The sequence below is a fragment of the Dreissena polymorpha genome, chromosome 4, assembly GCF_020536995.1.
Source record: "Dreissena polymorpha isolate Duluth1 chromosome 4, UMN_Dpol_1.0, whole genome shotgun sequence".
Classification (NCBI taxonomy): Eukaryota; Metazoa; Mollusca; class Bivalvia; order Myida; family Dreissenidae; genus Dreissena; species Dreissena polymorpha.
Window position 1 is genome coordinate 27,529,987 of NC_068358.1, and position 18,893 is coordinate 27,548,879.

Here is an 18,893-nt window from a genome sequence, read left to right on the forward strand (position 1 = left end):
AACACTCTAGAGGTCATATTTATTTTCCGATCATCATGAAACTAGGTCAGAACATTTGTCCCAATGATATCTTGGATGAGTTCGAAAATGGTTTTGGTTGCTTTCAAAACATGGCCACCAGGGGGCGGGGCATTTTTTCTTTTATGGCTATATACGGCTATAGTAAAACCTTGTTAACACTCTAAAGACCACATTTATTTCCAATCTTCATGAAATTTGGTCAGAAGATTGGTCACAATGATATCTTAGATGAGTTTAAAAATAATTATGTTTGCTTGAAAAACATGGCTTCCAAGGGGCGGGGCATTTTTCCTTATATGGCTTTTGTAAAATCTTGTTAACACTCTAGAGGCCACATTTACTGTCCAATCTTCATGAAACACCCAATAATATCTTGGAGGAGTTAAAAAATGAGGCCGGTTGGTTGAAAAACATGGCTGTCAGGGGGCGGGGCATTTTTCCTAATATGGCTTTAGTAAAACCTTGTTAACACTCTGGAGGCCACATTTATTTTCCGATCTTCATGAAACTTGGTCAGAAGATTTGTCCCAATAATATCTTGTTATTTCAGGTGAGCGACTTTGGGCCTTTCAGGCCCTCTTGTTACAGTATTTGCTTTGTTTTTTACTTTGGAACAATTGTTTGCTCTCAATTAGTGCCAATAATGAGAATCTGATTGCTTTTGAAAATGTGCTTTATTTAATGCATATTTGGCATATTTAAGTTATAATTTTTAAACCATCTGCCCTTGCTAAAAATATGAATTTTAACAAATATGCTCTAATTACATTTGCAGGTGTTAAAGACAATGATTCCAGAACAAACAACAAAACCATAATTACCGGAATCACAGTACATATTGCTTGAAGTTTCATAATGAAATGTTCATTGTACAGTATATTAAGTGCATGTACTCGTTGGTCAAAGTTGAACCCTATGGTATCTTTCTGTAGAATAACATGTTTTTTTAAAATTCATTCTAAACATATCTTTATGTAATTATAACTTTACACAAGGTTTTAACAAATACAGGCTATGATTTTGGCAACTGACGTACACTTGTATATCCAATTGTCAATCCAAGAGGTAATTTCTGGATGACTCTAACAACCCTGACTTTTGGGAATATGTGTGTCTAAATTTTTGAACATGAAAAACATAAGTTATTATCAAGTGTCCAACAATTTGGAGGTCACTGTGGTGTAATGGATATGGTGTCCGCCTAGCGACCGGAAGGTCACGGGTTCGATCCCCACAGTGGGAGAGTTCTTTAGATCTTCCCCAAAGACACCAAGTACTGGTTCTAGGCCCAGGAAACAGACTCGAGAGTGTTTATATAAGCTTTCGATGCAATCGAGCTAAAATAAATAGGTTTAAATTAACAATTTGGAGTACAGCAATTACAGTAATTGATTTGTCTGGACTTAAAAGAAGAATACCTTTTTTGGCGTGTATAATATTTTAGAGAAACTTTTTTGGTCTGTAATTGATGTTTCTTTTACATGGGACTTTATCACAGATTGGGGCAATTTTTTTAATGACTTATATCTTAACATTTAACATTTTCACATTTTGGTAAATTAACAAAAAAAAAATTGTTTCTTATTCGCAAATTTTTGTTGTAGTTTATATGATATTTATGAGGAAACAGTCATACTGATCAATTATCATGCTCTAAATTTGATATCCTTTATATGCATTTTTTGACAATTAAAAAACCTGAAAATTATAAAGCATTGCAGCGAAATGATTGAATAATTTGCAGAGTTCTGTTGTTGTCGTAATATTTTGAGACACTACGAGGATTGCCTATATAAATTATAAAAAACATCATGCATTGTATGAGCATGGATATGGTCAAGTGGTCTAAGCGTAAGACTTTTACTCAAGGGGTAAGTGGTTTCAGCCCAGTTTAGGGTTACTTTTTTTTTCTTTCTTTAATTTTATTCTTGTTTTTACAGGAGCTTTTTAGATCCAATGTTTACATTAATCAATATAAATTTAATGACAAACTTCAATACATGCCAAAATCTGTAAAAAGGTCCCTTTAAACATTGAAAATGTAGAACTTATTTATAATAACAAGAATAAAATTTACTATAGAAAGAAGGAGAAAAATGTGTTCCCATTTGGGCCTCGAATAATTGTCTTACGATTTTACCTTAATAACTTGGCCATCTGGACCATTATAGTTCAGACTCATTTGATGCTTTAAATAAATGTGTCTTGTTCTGAGAAAACTGGGCATAATGCATGTGCGTAAAGTGTTGTCCCAGATTAGCCTGTGCAGTCCGCACAGGTTAATCAGGGATGACACTTTCCGCTTTTATGGTATTTTTAGTTTCAAGGAAGTCCCTCCTTACCGAAAATCAAGTTGAGGCGGAAAGTGTCATCCCTGATTAGCCTGTGCTAACTGGGTAGTTCCTGTAATTTATTAAGGTGCCAATGCATTACTGTTTTCCCCTATTTTGCAGCTGTACCAGATTTACGAGCGGAGATTCCACCAACTCGGAACTATTTTGCAGCTGCTTTTGAAGAACCAGAAAGAACTCCACCCACCAAGAAACGTCATCGTCATAAAAATAAGATGTTTTCTGATCGCAAGAAACTGACCTTGGGGAAAGGTCGCATTAATGTCTGTGTAATCAAGGGAGATCTTACACAGGAAAAGGTATTTACTGCTATGGTTACTGTATTCCGTATGTTGATGCAATAGATGATTTGTTTTTCTTTGAAATATTAACTTCATTTCATGAACAACATTTTTATAAGAATTATTTTATAAATGAATCTCTCACTGTGAAAACGAGTCTTAATGCAGTTATGTAAAGTTTTGTTCCCGATAAGCCTGTGCAGTTAGCACTTGCTAATCAGGGATGACACTTTCTACTTGTTTTGTAATGGAAGTCTCTTCTTTGCACAAATCCAGTTGAGTGGGAATGTGTTGACCCTGATTAGACTGTACAGTGGGACAACACTTCACACACTTGCAATAAGCCACAATTTTTCCGAACTTGGAAAGCATTAAACAGTTCATCAGGATGCAGTCTAGCTGCAAATACAAAACAACATAATGTTGTTATCACCGCCATCGGCGAAGGGATATTGTTTTGGCGTTGTCCGTCCGTCTTTCTGTCCGTCCGGAGCCATATCTTTGAAGTGCTTTGGCGGATTTCATTCAAACTTGGTATGAGTATATATATGGATAAGGGGATGATGCATGCCAAATGGCATTGTACACCATCTTTTTATAAGAGAGTTATGGCCCTTTGTCAAATATAACAGTTTTGTGTCCACAAGCATATTGGCGGGGGATATCATTTCAACAAATTTGCTTGTTTTTTAAATTACAGGATTTCAAATCTCAATAAATGTCAAATGTAAAAAAGTGAAACTTCAGGTGCACAAGCGAAAGAAAAAAAACTTACTAAAACATTTGGTCTTTTATTTATGGCAACAAACCAATTACCAAATAGTGCAACACTGCACAAATGTAGGAGAGGCAACCAACAAAAACTTGGCAAAGGTTAAAAGTTTGTTTTTAATTATTAAAGCAAGAATAAATAAAAAAGAAAAACTTATCGTTATGAGCAGGTTGATGTACAATGTAATAGTATTTACTGCTTTAAACTGTATAATTATGTGCAGGTAGATGTGATAGTATGTACTGCTAGCAACTGTATTATTTTGTGCAGGTGGATGTGATAGTATGTACTGCTAGCAACTGTATCATAGTGTGCAGGTGGACAGTGCTCCAGCTAGGCCTAGATTGAAGGGTGCCCCGCCCTGCCCTCCTGAACCTATGCCCTGCCCTTCCTGCCTTATTTTTTTTTAATTTTATTTTTATTTTACATTTGATGATTAATAAAATATTACAATACATTGTAATAAATGTATTCCTCATTGTAGACATTATATTTAAATTGTTTAATAATAATGGGAATAATATATTCTAACAATTATTAATAACATATAAATTAACATGCAAGAGGAAGCATTCCAGAAACGCCCGCACGCTCGAGAGTGCCCTTTTGACAAAAAAGCCCCCCCCTGCCCTTTTCAAATCCTAGATGGAGCACTGGGTGGATGTGATAGTGTGTACTGCTAACAACTGTATCATAGTGTGCAGGCGGATGTGATAGTATGTATTATTAGTCTCCTACCGGTTTCACCAGAGGGGACTTATGGTTTTGTATCCGTCCGTTCGTCAGTCCGTCACACTTTTCTGGATCCTGCGATAACTCTAAAAGTTCTTCATATTTTTCCATGAAGCTTGGAGTATGGATAGATGGCAATATGGACATTATGCACATCATTTCATTTTGTTCCTACGTCAAAATTGTGGTTGCTATTGCAACAAATAGACTAGAAATACGGCTGAAAATGTTTGTTTTTTCTGGATCCTGCGAAAACTCTAAAAGTTCTTAATATTTTTTCATGAAACTTGGAATATGGATAGATGGATATATGGACACTATGCACGTCATTTCATTTTGTTCCTACGACAAAAATTGTGGTTGCTATGGCAACAAATAGATTAGAAATACTGATGAAAATGGTGTTTTTTTCTGGATCCTGCGATAACTTTCAAAGTTCTGAATATTTTTTCATGAAACTTGGAACATGGATAGATGGCAATATGGACATTATGCACGTCATTTCATTTTGTTCCTACGTCAAAACTTCTGGTTGCTATGGCAACAAATAGACTATAAATACTGCTGAAAATGGTGTTTTTTTCTGGATCCTGCGATAACTTTAAAAGTTCTTCATAGTTTTTCATGAAACTTGAAACATGGATAGATGGCAATATGGACATTATGCACGTCATTTAATTTTGTTCCTACGTCAATAATTCTGGTTGCTATGGCAACAAAGAGACTACAAATAATGCTGAAAATGGTGGTTTTCTGGAACCTGCGATAACTTTAAAATTTCTAAATATTTTTTCATGAAACTTGGAACATGGATAGATGGCAATATGGACATTATGCACGTCATTTCATTTTGTTCCTACGTCTTAAATTATGGTTTCTATTGCAACAAATAGACTAGAAATACTGCTGAAATGGTGTTTTTCTGGAACCTGCGATAACTTTAAAAGTTCTTAATATTTTTTCATGAAACTTGGAACATGGATAGATGGCAATATCGACATTATGCATGACATTTCATTTTGTTCCTACGTCAAAAATTCTGGTTGCTATGGCAACAAATAAAAAAAATATGCTGACAATGGTGGAATTTCTGACAATGGTGGAGCCGGTAGGGGAATTTTATTGCTTGGCAATAGTCTTGTTATACCTCACTTTTATTCACAATGCTTAACTCCCATAGGCCATCGTGACATAGAAATACAGTCAGACCCATCGGGAAAAAATTTACTGTCCAAAAAAATACTGTCGCCCGCTACCTTAGCAATCACGTGCAGAATGACGTCACTTTGATTGTCTGCGCACTGTTAATGAATGAAGACGACATCATTTGATTTTCATTGTTGTGGTGACGTCACGTTTTCGCTGTAAAGTGGAGGACGTTTGGTTTATATAATTCTCATTTATAATCTTTAAATCGCGGAAAACTTATTAATGAAATCGTGTTAGAATTGAAATAATCGACATTTGAAATAATAACATTGAAGAAAATTGTTTGAAGTTAATACTATCTTACTGATAGACTTAGAAAACACTTTAAGAGACATACTCAATACTGTTTAACTATTGAATTTTTATGCTCCCCCAAAATTTTTGGGGGGAACATATAGTCGCCGCTTCGTCTGTGCGTGTGTGTGTCCGTCCTTCTGTGCACAATTTTTGTCCTGGCTTTTCTCAGCAATTAATGAACGGAATTCAATTTTATTTTGTTAATTAGAACGAATACGGTAGTCAACTGAGATAGTACATCCGCTACGCATGCGCATCAGTGTGCTTCCGCTTTTCGCAAAGTAAACTGCTATCAAACGTGGTTTGATAAAATCGTGTAATTTGTCAATGTAATTTGTAATAATTTGTTGTGTTTTTTTGAAAATAATATTTTATAAGACATTTAACGATATTATTCGAAGGTGACAACGTATTTGCGCCGCGGAAACCCCAAAATTAGTTTGCACGTGGTGCAAACATTGGTTGTTGCCAATATGGCCGACGATACCATGAATAGCAGTTCTCGTGGAGAACCGCGCGGAGAACCGGAGATAAAAGTTTCTAAGGGGAAAGCTCTGGCTAAGAAAACATCGACTGTGTTGGACACACAGTCTAACACACTGTCTAACACAAACAATAATCTAAATAATAACATTATTGAAAAACATTCAACAGTCCCAAACGGCTCTCATAAATAGAAATGAGGCGATTGAAAATTGCAGTTACGAGTATGATTGTGGTAATTATTTTGACAACGAAGAAATTGACAATTTTGACGAGGCGGGGCCGTCTCGTAAACGAAGTTTAGAGCCGGAAGAAAGTGAAAAGTCCAGTAAATTCGCCAGTTTGGCAAAGAAATTGAAACCAACTGATGTCTGTGGTAACAACATTGACGAATATTTGGTGAATAATGTCACTGATTTATTCAGAAAAGGAATGCACAAGGAACTGTATGAAAAAACAGAAAAGTATGAGAATTGCCCACGTCCAGGCAATTGTGATGGCTTGATGGTTGCCAAAATGAATAAACTAGTGTGGGATGTCATGTCTCCACAGACTAGGAGCAATGACAAGAAAATGCAACAAATTGCAACATCTATAGTGAAGGCAGGCATATTTTTGACAAAAACTATGACCATGTTAGTGGCCAATGAACAGGATAAGTCTGAAACAGAAAGGGAAAAACAAATTTTGGACAGTTGCAATGATGCGTTGGCTCTCATGGGGCATGCAAACCACCAGATGAATATGATGAGGCGAGATATGTTGCGTCCAGAACTAAAACGAGAGTATTCTCAATTGTGTACACACTCCCTTCCAGTTACAAAGGAGCTTTTTGGTGATGACGTTTCCAAAACAGCTAGAGAAATCGAGGACTCGGCTAAGATCAGTTTTAAAATGTCTGGACAGTATGGACGAGGCAATTACATGTACAGGGGTAGACCTGGATTACGAGGCCGGAATAGAGGCTACGGGCAAATGAGAGGACGTGGACAGAGTCCTTTGGCTTACGCCTACCCTTCACAAGGGCCATTAAAGTATGGACAGGATCCAAAACACCTGCCTCGGAGAGGAGGGGTCAAATACAGAACTTAAACAAGGTAAGTGAATTTTTTTAGCTGGTCGATTAGCCAATTTTGTTTCAGAATGGCAAAACATAACATCAGATAAAAAAGTATTGGATACTAGTATAATAAATTGTCATATTGATTTGTAGACAATCTCAAACCATGTCGACCTTATTTGCAAAATTGGAAATTTAATGATCAGGAATCTTTGATAATTGATGCAGAAATACAAAAACTCCTGAGTCAAGATGTAATAAGGCTTGTGGATTTTGATCAAAAACAATTTTTGTCCCCAATATTTCTCAGATTAAAGAAAAACAATGAGTATAGATTAATACTCAATCTTAAAGATTTGAATGCAGTCATTCCTTATCGCCATTTTAAGATGGACACTTTTGAAAACACTCTCACTTTGATAACCAAAGATATGTACATGGCATCCATAGACATACATCATGCATATTATTCAATTTTAATGGCTGAGGAAGATCAGTTATATTTAAGGTTTCAATGGAGAAACAACACTTATCAATTTCGTGGTTGTCCAAATGGAATTTCACACCGACCTCTGCGGTTTACAAAAGTTATGAAGCCAGTGTATGCCACTCTATGTAATGCAGGAAATATTTCCTCTGGGTTTATAGATGATAGTTTGCTTGCAGGGAAAACAAAACAGCAATGCTTAGATAACATAAAAGATACTGTCGAATTAATGACAAAGCTAGGTTTTATGATAAACCATGAGAAATCTGTAATGATACCTTCAAAAATTATAACCTTTTTGGGTCATGTTATTGATTCAGAGAGAAAGATTGTGTATTTGCCAGAGGACAAAAAAGATTTTATAAAAGCAGAATGTACAAAATTGTTAAAACTGAGTTCAACATTAATTCGAGAGGTTGCTAAAGTGATTGGCTTAATGGTTTCCTCTTTTTCTGGCACTGAATATGGGAAGTTGCATTATTGTAACCTTGAGAGAGAAAAAATTAAGTCACTAAAAAGAAGTATGACGCTAATATGCATATAAGTTCTTGCATGAAACTAGATCTCAAATGGTGGGAAACGCATATTTTGTCTGAATGCAGAAAGATAGATAAAGGTAACCCCGACGTTGTTATTCAGACTGATTCTAGCACTCAAGGTTGGGGATATAGTTTTAATAATCAAACATGTGGTGGTCGATGGTCAAGAGAGGAATTGAATTCTCATATTAATGTTTTGGAACTAAGGGCCATCGTTTTTTCTCTCAAGACGCTGAAAAACAGTATTCAACATTTGCATCATGGTTAAAATACTGTCCGAGTCATCAACTGCAGTAACAAATATGGGTGGATGCAAGTCCTTTGCATGCGATATTGTTGCAAAAGATATATGGAATTTTTGTATCCTTCACGGAATATGGTTATCCATAGCACATACCAGGGAAATTGAATGAAGCTGATAGGCCGTCACGAGAATTTAATGACAAATTAGAATGGGAATTGAGTAATCAAGTTTTTGAGAACATTTGCACATTGTGGGGTAAACCTACAATAGATTTGTTTGCATCAAGATTAAATCACAAGTTGGACAAGTATTGTTCATTTAAGCCTGATCCCAATGCACAATATGTTGATGCGTTTTCTTTTGATTGGGGTGAATTTTCAAAATGTTATATTTTCCCCCCTTTCAGTCTGATCAGTCGCTGCATTGGAAAGATCCAGAGGGACAACGCACCGGCAGTCATAATTGTGCCACTGTGGCCGACACAGACGTGGTTCCCAGGACTATTGAGCATTCTTGTGGACCAACCACGCATTCTGCCGAAAGCAAACACTGTGATAACAATGCCACACACAGGTCTAGAACATCCACTGTGAAGAAAGATGGCTATGGTTGCCTGTCTTGTATCGGGAATTCATTCAGAAACCGAGGACTTTCACCAAAAGCTACCAGCATACTCATCGCTTCTTGGCGTCAATCAACCAGTAACGAATACAAATCATACATATCAAAATGGTTATCTTTCTGTAAGAAATGGCAAATCAATGAAATTTCTCCTACTTTAAACAATGTCATAGAGTATCTGACAGACTTATTTGAAAAAGGACACAGTTACAGTTCAATCAATGTGGCTAGGAGCAGTTTATCCTCCATGGGAATCTCGTTTGAGTCACAAAAAGCTGGTTCTCACCCATTGGTTGTCAGGTTTCTGAAGGGTGTTTTCAATATAAGACCACCAAAATCAAAATATTCATCTATTTGGGATGTAAATGTTGTTTTGTCATATTTGTGTACATTGAGTCCAGTTAAGAACATATCATGAAAGGACTTGACTTTGAAAATTGTAATGTTAATGGCTCTTACCAATGCAGCACGTGTTGATACTGTACATAAGTTACTAGTTACAAATGTTCAGAAGATGAAGTCCGAGTTCATTGTTCAAATTGGAGGTCTCCTTAAGCAAAGCAGACCTGGTTGTACATATTCAAGCTTATCTTTTAAAGCTTTCCCGCCAGATAGGCGTTTGTGTATATATTTTGCCTTAAAAGAATATCTAGCAAGAACTAGACATATTCGAGACAAAAATAATGCAAAATTACTGATAAGTTATGTTAAACCAGGCAGTTACAAAGGACACTGTCGCCAGATGGATTAAAACTGTGATGATAAGATCGATGTAAAGGTTTATGGACCTCATAGTGTTCGTTCTGCGGCCACATCCAAAGCAAATGAGAAGTGTGTTCCAATTCAAGAAATTTTACAAACTGCAGGATGGTCAAATGCAGGGACCTTTGCTAAGTTTTACAAGAAGCCTATTCAGACCAAAGATGGCTTTGTAATGACTGTTCTTGGGTCATAACAGGTAATGTTCTCATATCTTTCTTGGAGCTTTGAAGTCTCAGTTAACTACCGTATTCGTTCTAATTAACGAAATAAAATTTTAAAATTAAACGAGACTTACTGTGAAGTTGAAGTTTAATTGTAATTTTATGAGTTAAATAGTAGAAGGAGGGAGTTAACTGCCACCTTCCCACCCAGCTTTAACTTCACGGTAAATATGTGGAATATTTGATTCAATGCAGTTTATATACTCTGTGTTCAAGAAAGATTTGAGAACTCTTTGAATACTGATGCGCATGCGTAGCGGATGTACTATCTCAGTTAACTCCCTCCTTCTACTATTTAACTCATAAAATTACAATTAAACTTCAACTTCACGGTAAGTCTCGTTTAATTTTAAAATTAAACTTTATGGGAAGCTTCACTACCAAGAGGAGATGTGCATATTATCAGCCGGTTCTGGTCGGATGATTTTTCACAGGGTTATGGCCCTTTGAAATTTTCTATAAACTGTACATATAGTGCAATTCTTGTCCCACCAACTACTTTTCCTTTTATCTGAATATATAGTGCAATATTGTGACCAAAAAAACCCTTTGGGGAGCATCACCCGTCTTCGACGGTTTCTTGTTATTTCCTGTGATAAGAAATTGACTGTGTTAACCAGTGTACTTTTATTATTGTTATCAAAATATTAATGGTTGTTTATTGCTGAAATTAAATACAATTATCGAATATTAAAATTGTTCATGGTTCATATAAATTGTTCATGTTTGAATAGTTTTTCGGAATAATACAATAAATATTACATGTCTGACAGGGTGACAGTAAGTTTGTCAACTTTCGGAAAAATACTGTCAACCGAGGCTTCATTTCCTCAAGTATCAACTGTATCATCTATATCATAAATATGTGTGTGGATGTGATAATATGTACTGCGAACAACTGTATCATTATGTGCAGGTGGATGTGATAGTATGTTATGCGAACAACTTATCATTATGTGCAGGTGGATGTGATAGTATGTACTGAGAACAACTGTATCATTATGTGCAGGTGGATGTGATAGTATGTACTGCGAACAACTGTATCATTATGTGCAGGTGGATGTGATAGTATGTATTGCGAACAACTGTATCATTATGTGCAGGTGGATGTGATAGTATGAACTGCAAACAACTGTATCATTATGTGCAGCTGGATATGATAGTATGTACCACATACAACTGTATCATTATGTGCAGGTGGATTGGATAGTATGTACTGCAAACTACTGTATCATGTGCAGGTGGATGTGATAGTATGTATGGCTTACAGCTTTATAATTATGTGCAGGTAGATTAGATAGTATATAGATCTAACAACTATATCAATATTTGCAGGTGGATGTGCTATTATTCACTGCTAACAACTGTATCTTTATGTGCAGGTAGTTGTGATAATTTGTACACCTAACAACTGTCATTATGGCAGGTAGATATGATAGTAATAACGGCTAACAACTGTATCATTATGCACAGGTTTATGTAATAGTATGTCATGCTAACACCTTTATTATTATGTGCAGGTGGATGTGATAGTATGTACTGCTAACACCTGTATTATTATGTACATATAGATGAGATAGTATGTATGGCTAACAACTGTATCATTATATTGTGGTGGATGTGATAGTATATACAACTGTATCATGTGAAGGTTGATGTGATAGTATGTACAGCTTACACCTGTTTCATTATTTACAGGTGGATGTTTTAGATTGTAGGGCTTACAACTATATATTATTAAATTACGGTGTATATGAATGCTTCACTATGTGCAGGTAGATGTTATAGTATTTATGGTTTTCAACTTAATCATTATGTTCAGGTGTATGTGATAGTATGTATGGCTTACAACTGTATCATTATGTGCAGGCTGATATTATAGTATGAACTGCTAACAACTGAGTCATTAGGTGCTTGTGATTGTGCTAGCATGTATCACTGTGCTAGCATGTATCACTAACAACTGCATTATTATGTGCAGGTTGATGTGATTATAGTATATACGACTAACAACTGTATCCTGTGCAAGTGGATGTGATAGTATGTACGGATAACAACTTGATCATTATGTGCAGATGGATGTGATAGTATGTATGGATCACAACTGTATCCTTATGTACAGGTGGATTTGATAGTATGTTCGGCTAACAACAGTATCATTATATGCAAGAAGATGTGATAGTATGTACGGATAATAATTGTATCATTATGATAAGATAGATGTTATAGTATGTAATGATAACAACTGTATCATTATATGTTCAGGTAGATGTGATAGTATGAACCTTTAACAATCGTATCATTATGTGCAGGTGAATGTGATGGTATGTTCAGCTAGCAACTGCGTTATTTTATGCAGGTTGATGTGATAGTATGAACGGTTAACAACTGTTTAATTATGATCATGTGCTTTTGATAGTACAGTCAATCTTGTGGATGCGACCACTTGTATTAAGCGACCTTTGTCTTATGCGACCATTTTGAAATCCCACGGATCTTTTTCGCTATATAATGATATTGTATTAAGCGACTTTTGTCTTACGCGACCAGCGACCGCTGATTTGTGTGTATTTTGATGTCCGAATCTTGTATTAAGCGACCACTAAGAGGTAAACGTGGTTAATCTATCGATCTTTCAGGGACAAATCCGTGTTAATTGTTTATCTAAGCCGATAAGATGTACTGTTACACCTCTGCTTTGTTTTCACAACCATTATGATTATGCTTTGTCTCGTTGACCGGTTCTGACCGGTATTGTTGTAGACTGCGTATTAATTTATTGAGTTGAATAATAGGGGAACGTATTGCGCACAGTCTACAGCTTAAATAGTTTACTATGTGGATCGTTAAGAGACAATGCCGATTTTTCTCGAGTATAGATAACAGGTGCAGAAACAATGCACTGTACGCGACAAACATTTCCTGAGAAGTGCGGAAAATAAACTATTAATCGGCAACATCTGTCGAAATCCGTACATTACCAATTTGTAATAATGCTAATTAGTAGATATTTGTAAGCCAATCACATTGTTATTTACTTAATAAATTTTCCAACCAGGTCTGATTGTTTGTTTTCAATTGACGTGTTTTAATTTTTTCAGCTCATTATGTATCATAATCGAGTTAGATTTCCTTAAGCGTACATGCAGAAATTAAAATGTCAAAACAAAAAGTGTTAACGTTGAACGAGAAAATTCGGGTTTTGGAATTGTCAAAGAGTATAAGTGCACGTAAAATCGCAGACGAGATTGGAGTCGGAAAAACCCAAATTCAGAACATTCTTAAGCGTAAAGCCGAGGTGCTTGAAGACGTGGAAAATAATGTGTCGGGTGAAAAAAACGCGCAATATAGAAACGGAAAGAGAAATACATGTGATAATATATCATAGCTTTTGGCTTCTGACATTTATTTCTAGTTTTAGCTGTACACATGTATATGTAGACTGTTACACATTTTTAGCAAAATTCTTTGTTCTTAGGAAAAATATTTCCTTGTCTATGTTGTTTTTGCAAATAAATATGTACACACAATTGATTTATGATAATTTATAATAATTGAAAAATAAAACACATAAGTAAAATATTGTTTATGTATTGTGTTTATATTCATTTTATTATAAAAGTTAAAATCATTGTGGATAAAAGAGATAATCCTTCATATAGATTAAAATTGAGAGTAAGCATTCTTTCAGAATGGCCTTTTGTATTCAAAGACCGTTTTATTAAGAGACCACTTTTGATTACTCCCTTGAGTGGTCTCTTAATACAAGATTGACTGTATTTACAGCTAACAATGGTGTCATTATGTTCAGGTGGATGTAATAGTATGTACTGCCAACAAGCCTCTTGACCTCAGTAAAGGTCGCGCCTCGAGGACCATTTTAGAGGCAGCTGGAGACGGCATGGCAGATGAGGTAAAGGCTTCGTACCCAGATGGTATCGATTATGGGGAGGTTGCTGTTGTAAACTCTGGGAATCTCGCCTGCAAGAAAGTGTACTTTGTTGCCCTGCCCGTGGCTGGGACCGGGGTGTTAGATGACAACAAGGTGAGAACAAATACTTCAGGGGAAGAAAATAATACTGATTTTTCTTAGTTTTACACTTTTTATTACATACAAGGGCTTGAACCTCTGACCTCTTGTTACCTTTAACAACACAACTATCTGGGTTAATACCTCTCATTTAGCATTTAATACTTTATAGAAGTTGTCCACTTAATGCAGAATAGAACAAAAATAACAGATGCACTTAATATTATTTAATTGTTTTGTGTTTGTTACTTAAGAAATAATATTTTTCTATCATGGTTTGTTGTCGAATAACCCACAGTAAGGAGTAGAGATGCGTAGGAATAAAATCACGAGTGCGAAGCACGAGTGATTTGATAACACGCATCTATACAACTTACTGTGGGTGATTCGACAACAAACCATCATATAAAAATATTATTTCGATTCGAACACGATTCTGATGGATTTGGTTCAAGCTTTAGTACGTTAACTATATTTTTCAATACCCCGCCCTTTTTAGTACTAAGTTCACTATTAAGTGACGTCATTGAATTTTACAAACATATGACGTCATTTTCATTCATAAATATTTTGCAAATGACGTCACTTTCATTGAAAACAACAATCGTAGAAACTTAATAACGTCCGTGTATTGATGCTACTGAAAAGCTGACAGGCTATAAATGTTTTCTGAATTACGTTTCCTAACAAATAGCATTCTTTGTAGGCGTGGTTATGCCACTTATCACCAAATATACAATTTGTTGTTACATTACACTTGTATACATGCTACGTTTATTACATTTCTTTTAGAGCGGGTTTTAGCTCGTGCATTTTACTGCAACATTTTCTTTATTTATTCGGAACTATTTTCGAAACATTAAGCTCCGCCCATAAGTTATTGCAGAATAACCCACGCTTGATTTCCTTCTTTGTCTATAGAAAATAAGTCGCGTGCCGTGTTAGAATCTTTTATAATTTTGTTATTTTCTAATTATTACATTTACTCTTAAACGAAATTGCACTTTCAATATGAGTCTAAGTTTCCTAAGTGTTATTTGACTTCCTGGTGTACAGTGTTCTTTTTTTTTAATATTTGAAAATTGTAATTACGTCAATATCTGAACAAGTCTCTTAAAGAAATTGTTTAATTAAACATAGGAAGATTCCTAATATTAAATACTTTTTTGGGCTGCCTAGGTATGGATAGGGTGTAGGTTACTGTGAGTAAAATAAGGATTTTGCTTGTCAAAAAAGGTTCACATCAAAATAAGCTATCACAATGATACTTTATTACTTATTTCTAAGATACCTTATTTCACCACTTATTGGGATTGTATGTGTTACTATTTTTTTCTGATCAAGCATTCTATAATTGGGTTTAAATTAAATTTTGATGTTTGTTTTTAGCTCTACTGGCCATAGTCTGTCTGTGTGTGTTAGACTTTCTCTTGTTTATCCGATAAAGTCCACATTTTTCATCCGATTCTTTTCAAACTTGTTCAGTGTGTTGATATTAATGAGGACTCGAACCCTATTGAAAATGGGTTACATCAGAGTAAAAAGACCAGAATTATCTCCCCTTGAATTTGAGAAAATTGTGAAATAAGCTTGCTTACGCAATAAAGTCCACAGTTTTCATCCAATCATTTCCCAACTTGCACAGTGTCTTTATCTGAATGATGAGTCAAACCCTATTGAAAATGAGCAATATTGGAGTTATAAGTCCAGAATTATCTCCCCTTGAATTTGAGAAAAAAGTGAAAATCTTGAACATTTTGCCATATCTTCTGCAATATTGAAGATAGCAACTTCATATTTGGCATGCATGTGTATCTCATGGAGCTGCACATTTTGAGAGGTGAAAGGTCAAGGTCAAGGTCATCTTTCAAGGTCAAAGGTAAAAAAAATGAAAATCTTTAACATTTTGCCATAACTTTTGCAATATTGAAGATAGCAACTTCATATTTGGCATGCATGTGTATCTCATGGAGCTGCACATTTTGAGTGGTGAAAGGTCAAGGGCAAGGTCATCCTTCAAGGTCGAAGGTAAAAAAAAATTAAAAAAATCAAAGCGGCGCAGAAGGGGGACATAGTGTTTCCAACAAACACATTTCTGGTTTGTTTACATATAAAGTTCTATCCTTTTGAAACTTCAACGGATGTTTTATATCATCAAGGGCCAGAACCCCATTGAGAGTGAAGAAAATTTGTCCAACTTATTGTTAAAAAGGAGCCATTTGAAGTTTAAATTTTACGTTTCTTCTTGTTTATGCGATGAATTTCCCATTTTGGGTCTATTTGTTTAAAACTTACTCAGATTGTTCATACTATCGAGGGCTTGAGCCCTATTGATTCCAGTCACTAGAGCGATTCAGGCCCTCATGGGCCTCTTGTTGTTTTTTAAAACAAGTTTTTATTAAGGTTAACAAGATTTCTATATATCTTTAAGCTGTTGGCCATGTTATTTTATTCTCAGATGCTTCACAACACTGTGACCATGTGTCTAGAAAGGGCAGATCAAAGCAAGTTTGAATCCTTGTCCATCCCGGCACTGGGCACAGGCCTTCTGAAGTACACCACCGCAATCGTTGCCATGGAAACAATACAGAGTGTAGAAGACTTCAGCAACAGTAACCCTAGCACCAGCGTCAAATATGTCAATGTTGTTGTGTACTATCAAGATGACGACTCCTTTACGGTAATTTAATATGAGACAAACAATATGGTAAAACTAGAGATGTTGTAATTTAAAATGAGACAAACAATATGGTTAAACTAGAGATGTTGTTATTATTTAAAATATTTCATAACTTCATTATTTTAAGCAGGTTAGAAAGCATATTACTTTACGTTGGATACTGAACCAATAAATTTAGATTAACGGAATGTCTAAAAATTAAAGGTGACGGTCTTGCAAAAAGTTGTAATGATAACAGTCATTGCTTATATTGGCTTTATGCATCTTAACAGCTGTTTTATTTAGAACAATAACGCTAATAAGGGAATATATAATATAATAATTAGATGCGTGGTTTCAAATTACTCGTGCTTTGCACTCGTGATTTAATCCCTACGCATCTAAACTATCGGCCGTGGGTTATTTTGACAACAAACTATGACTGTTAAAGTACCTCTTCTTGAACCTCACCTCTTTTCGAACCCTTCATTTGTTTACATTTTATTCGCATGCGCGCATGTGCACTACGTCACTGTTTTTTGTGTATAAGTAATTTGTTTACAACGACTGGTACGTAGCGGCAAATCAACGAAAATGCGTCAAAAACAGTTAGAATAAGTAGAATAATCATAAAACAAATAAATATCATTGTATTTCTTTATGCTTTTGACATGTTCAAGGATTTTCCTTTAAAAAAACTATAAAAACACGATATAATTTTTGTTCTCAACTTTGCCTGACAATTTACACATTTTGCCTGCTGCAATAAGTCACGTGACTATGGTCTAAACATGTGACTAATTTATTTTTAATGGTGTACACTGAAGGGTTCGAAAGCAGGTACTCGCCGTTTTGGCGGCATTGATAGTTTTACATGATATGGATGTGCTGGAAACTTGCAAAAATCTGTTATCAAAAGAGGATTTACATAGCAATTAACGTTGCCAGCCATGTAGAAACAAGTTAGTTATCAAATAGAGTACTAATTAATATGTTTCACTATTTCCAATATTATATTTGAGTCAAAATGACGTGTCAAAAATTAAGAGGTTCGAAAGATGGTTCGTCCATGATACACACATTATTTCTTAATTATTTGGTTTTGTTATTGTCAGTAGCCAACCTACGCACAGACATCGGTATAGACTTACACAGATTAATAATGTTGACAACGTTTGATGAAAAAAGTCTGATAAAACAGCACACGAAACAACAATGAAATAGCAAATGATAAAACCAGTTGAGAAAACTCGTATGTTCCGTTGAAAAAAAGTGAATTTTACTTGTACATTTATTATACCACCTTCATGAATGGCAAAATCAATGGTATATATTTTAACGTAATTTGTCATGATTTCGGACATAAATTTTCGGATACTTTTTCCCCCATTGATATCCAGACCGATTGATGTTGCGGGAAAATATGATCCCAGATTATATTATAAATGAAAGTTCGTAATGTTCTCACAATTTTATGAGCATATGTTCATGTAAACTAATATTGTTTTCAGTATTTTTGTAGTCAAAGCAGTCAATTTGTGACAAGAACAATTTCTTTTTTTAAATAGCACAATTTTAGTAAAGTTGATCTATCAGTCCTTTTTAATTCACTTATCACCACAGTCTACAGGTATATGGAAAATAATCCCCTTAAAAAAAAACTTTCCTTAGTTTTGTGATTAACAGTATATCACAAAAATGATTTCTAAATCTATATTGATCAGACGAAAATTGCGTATTTGAATTTCTAAAATACTGAACATTTTTTGGCCATAGTCTTCTTCAGTAGTATTAATGTAAACATAAACGCAGGAAGTGATGTCAACGTCATACATTAAGGTAACATAGTTTTCCAGAAATATATGATTGTTACACATTATATAAAACTACACAAAGATGAATCAGAGTTGATACAACAGCCTATTAGGACAAATAAATATTTTTATGCTCCCCCCAAATTTTTTGGGGGAGCATATAGTTGCCGCTTCGTCTGTCCATCCGTCCGTCCGTGCACAATTTTTGCCCGGGCTATTTCTCAGCAACTAATGACCGGAATTCAATGAAACTTTATGGGAAGCTTCGACGCTACCAAGAGGAGATGTGCATATTATCAGCGGGTTCTGG

The 18,893-nt window shown here is 35.2% G+C and overlaps 1 protein-coding gene across 3 annotated transcripts in view; it reads left to right on the forward strand.

Annotated features, from left to right (window-relative positions):
• Positions 1–18,893, forward strand: part of LOC127876354 (uncharacterized) — a 48,099-nt gene that overhangs the window by 16,673 nt on the left and 12,533 nt on the right. For 2 of the 3 annotated variants that reach the window (XM_052421464.1, XM_052421465.1), the window contains 3 exons: positions 2,475–2,671; positions 13,892–14,125; positions 16,569–16,790. In XM_052421464.1, coding sequence (XP_052277424.1) covers positions 2,475–2,671; positions 13,892–14,125; positions 16,569–16,790 — 653 coding nt within the window. Of the gene's footprint in view, positions 1–2,474; positions 2,672–3,353; positions 3,527–13,891; positions 14,126–16,568; positions 16,791–18,893 lie in introns of all 3 variants that reach the window. The other variant, XM_052421466.1, reaches the window with a different exon arrangement.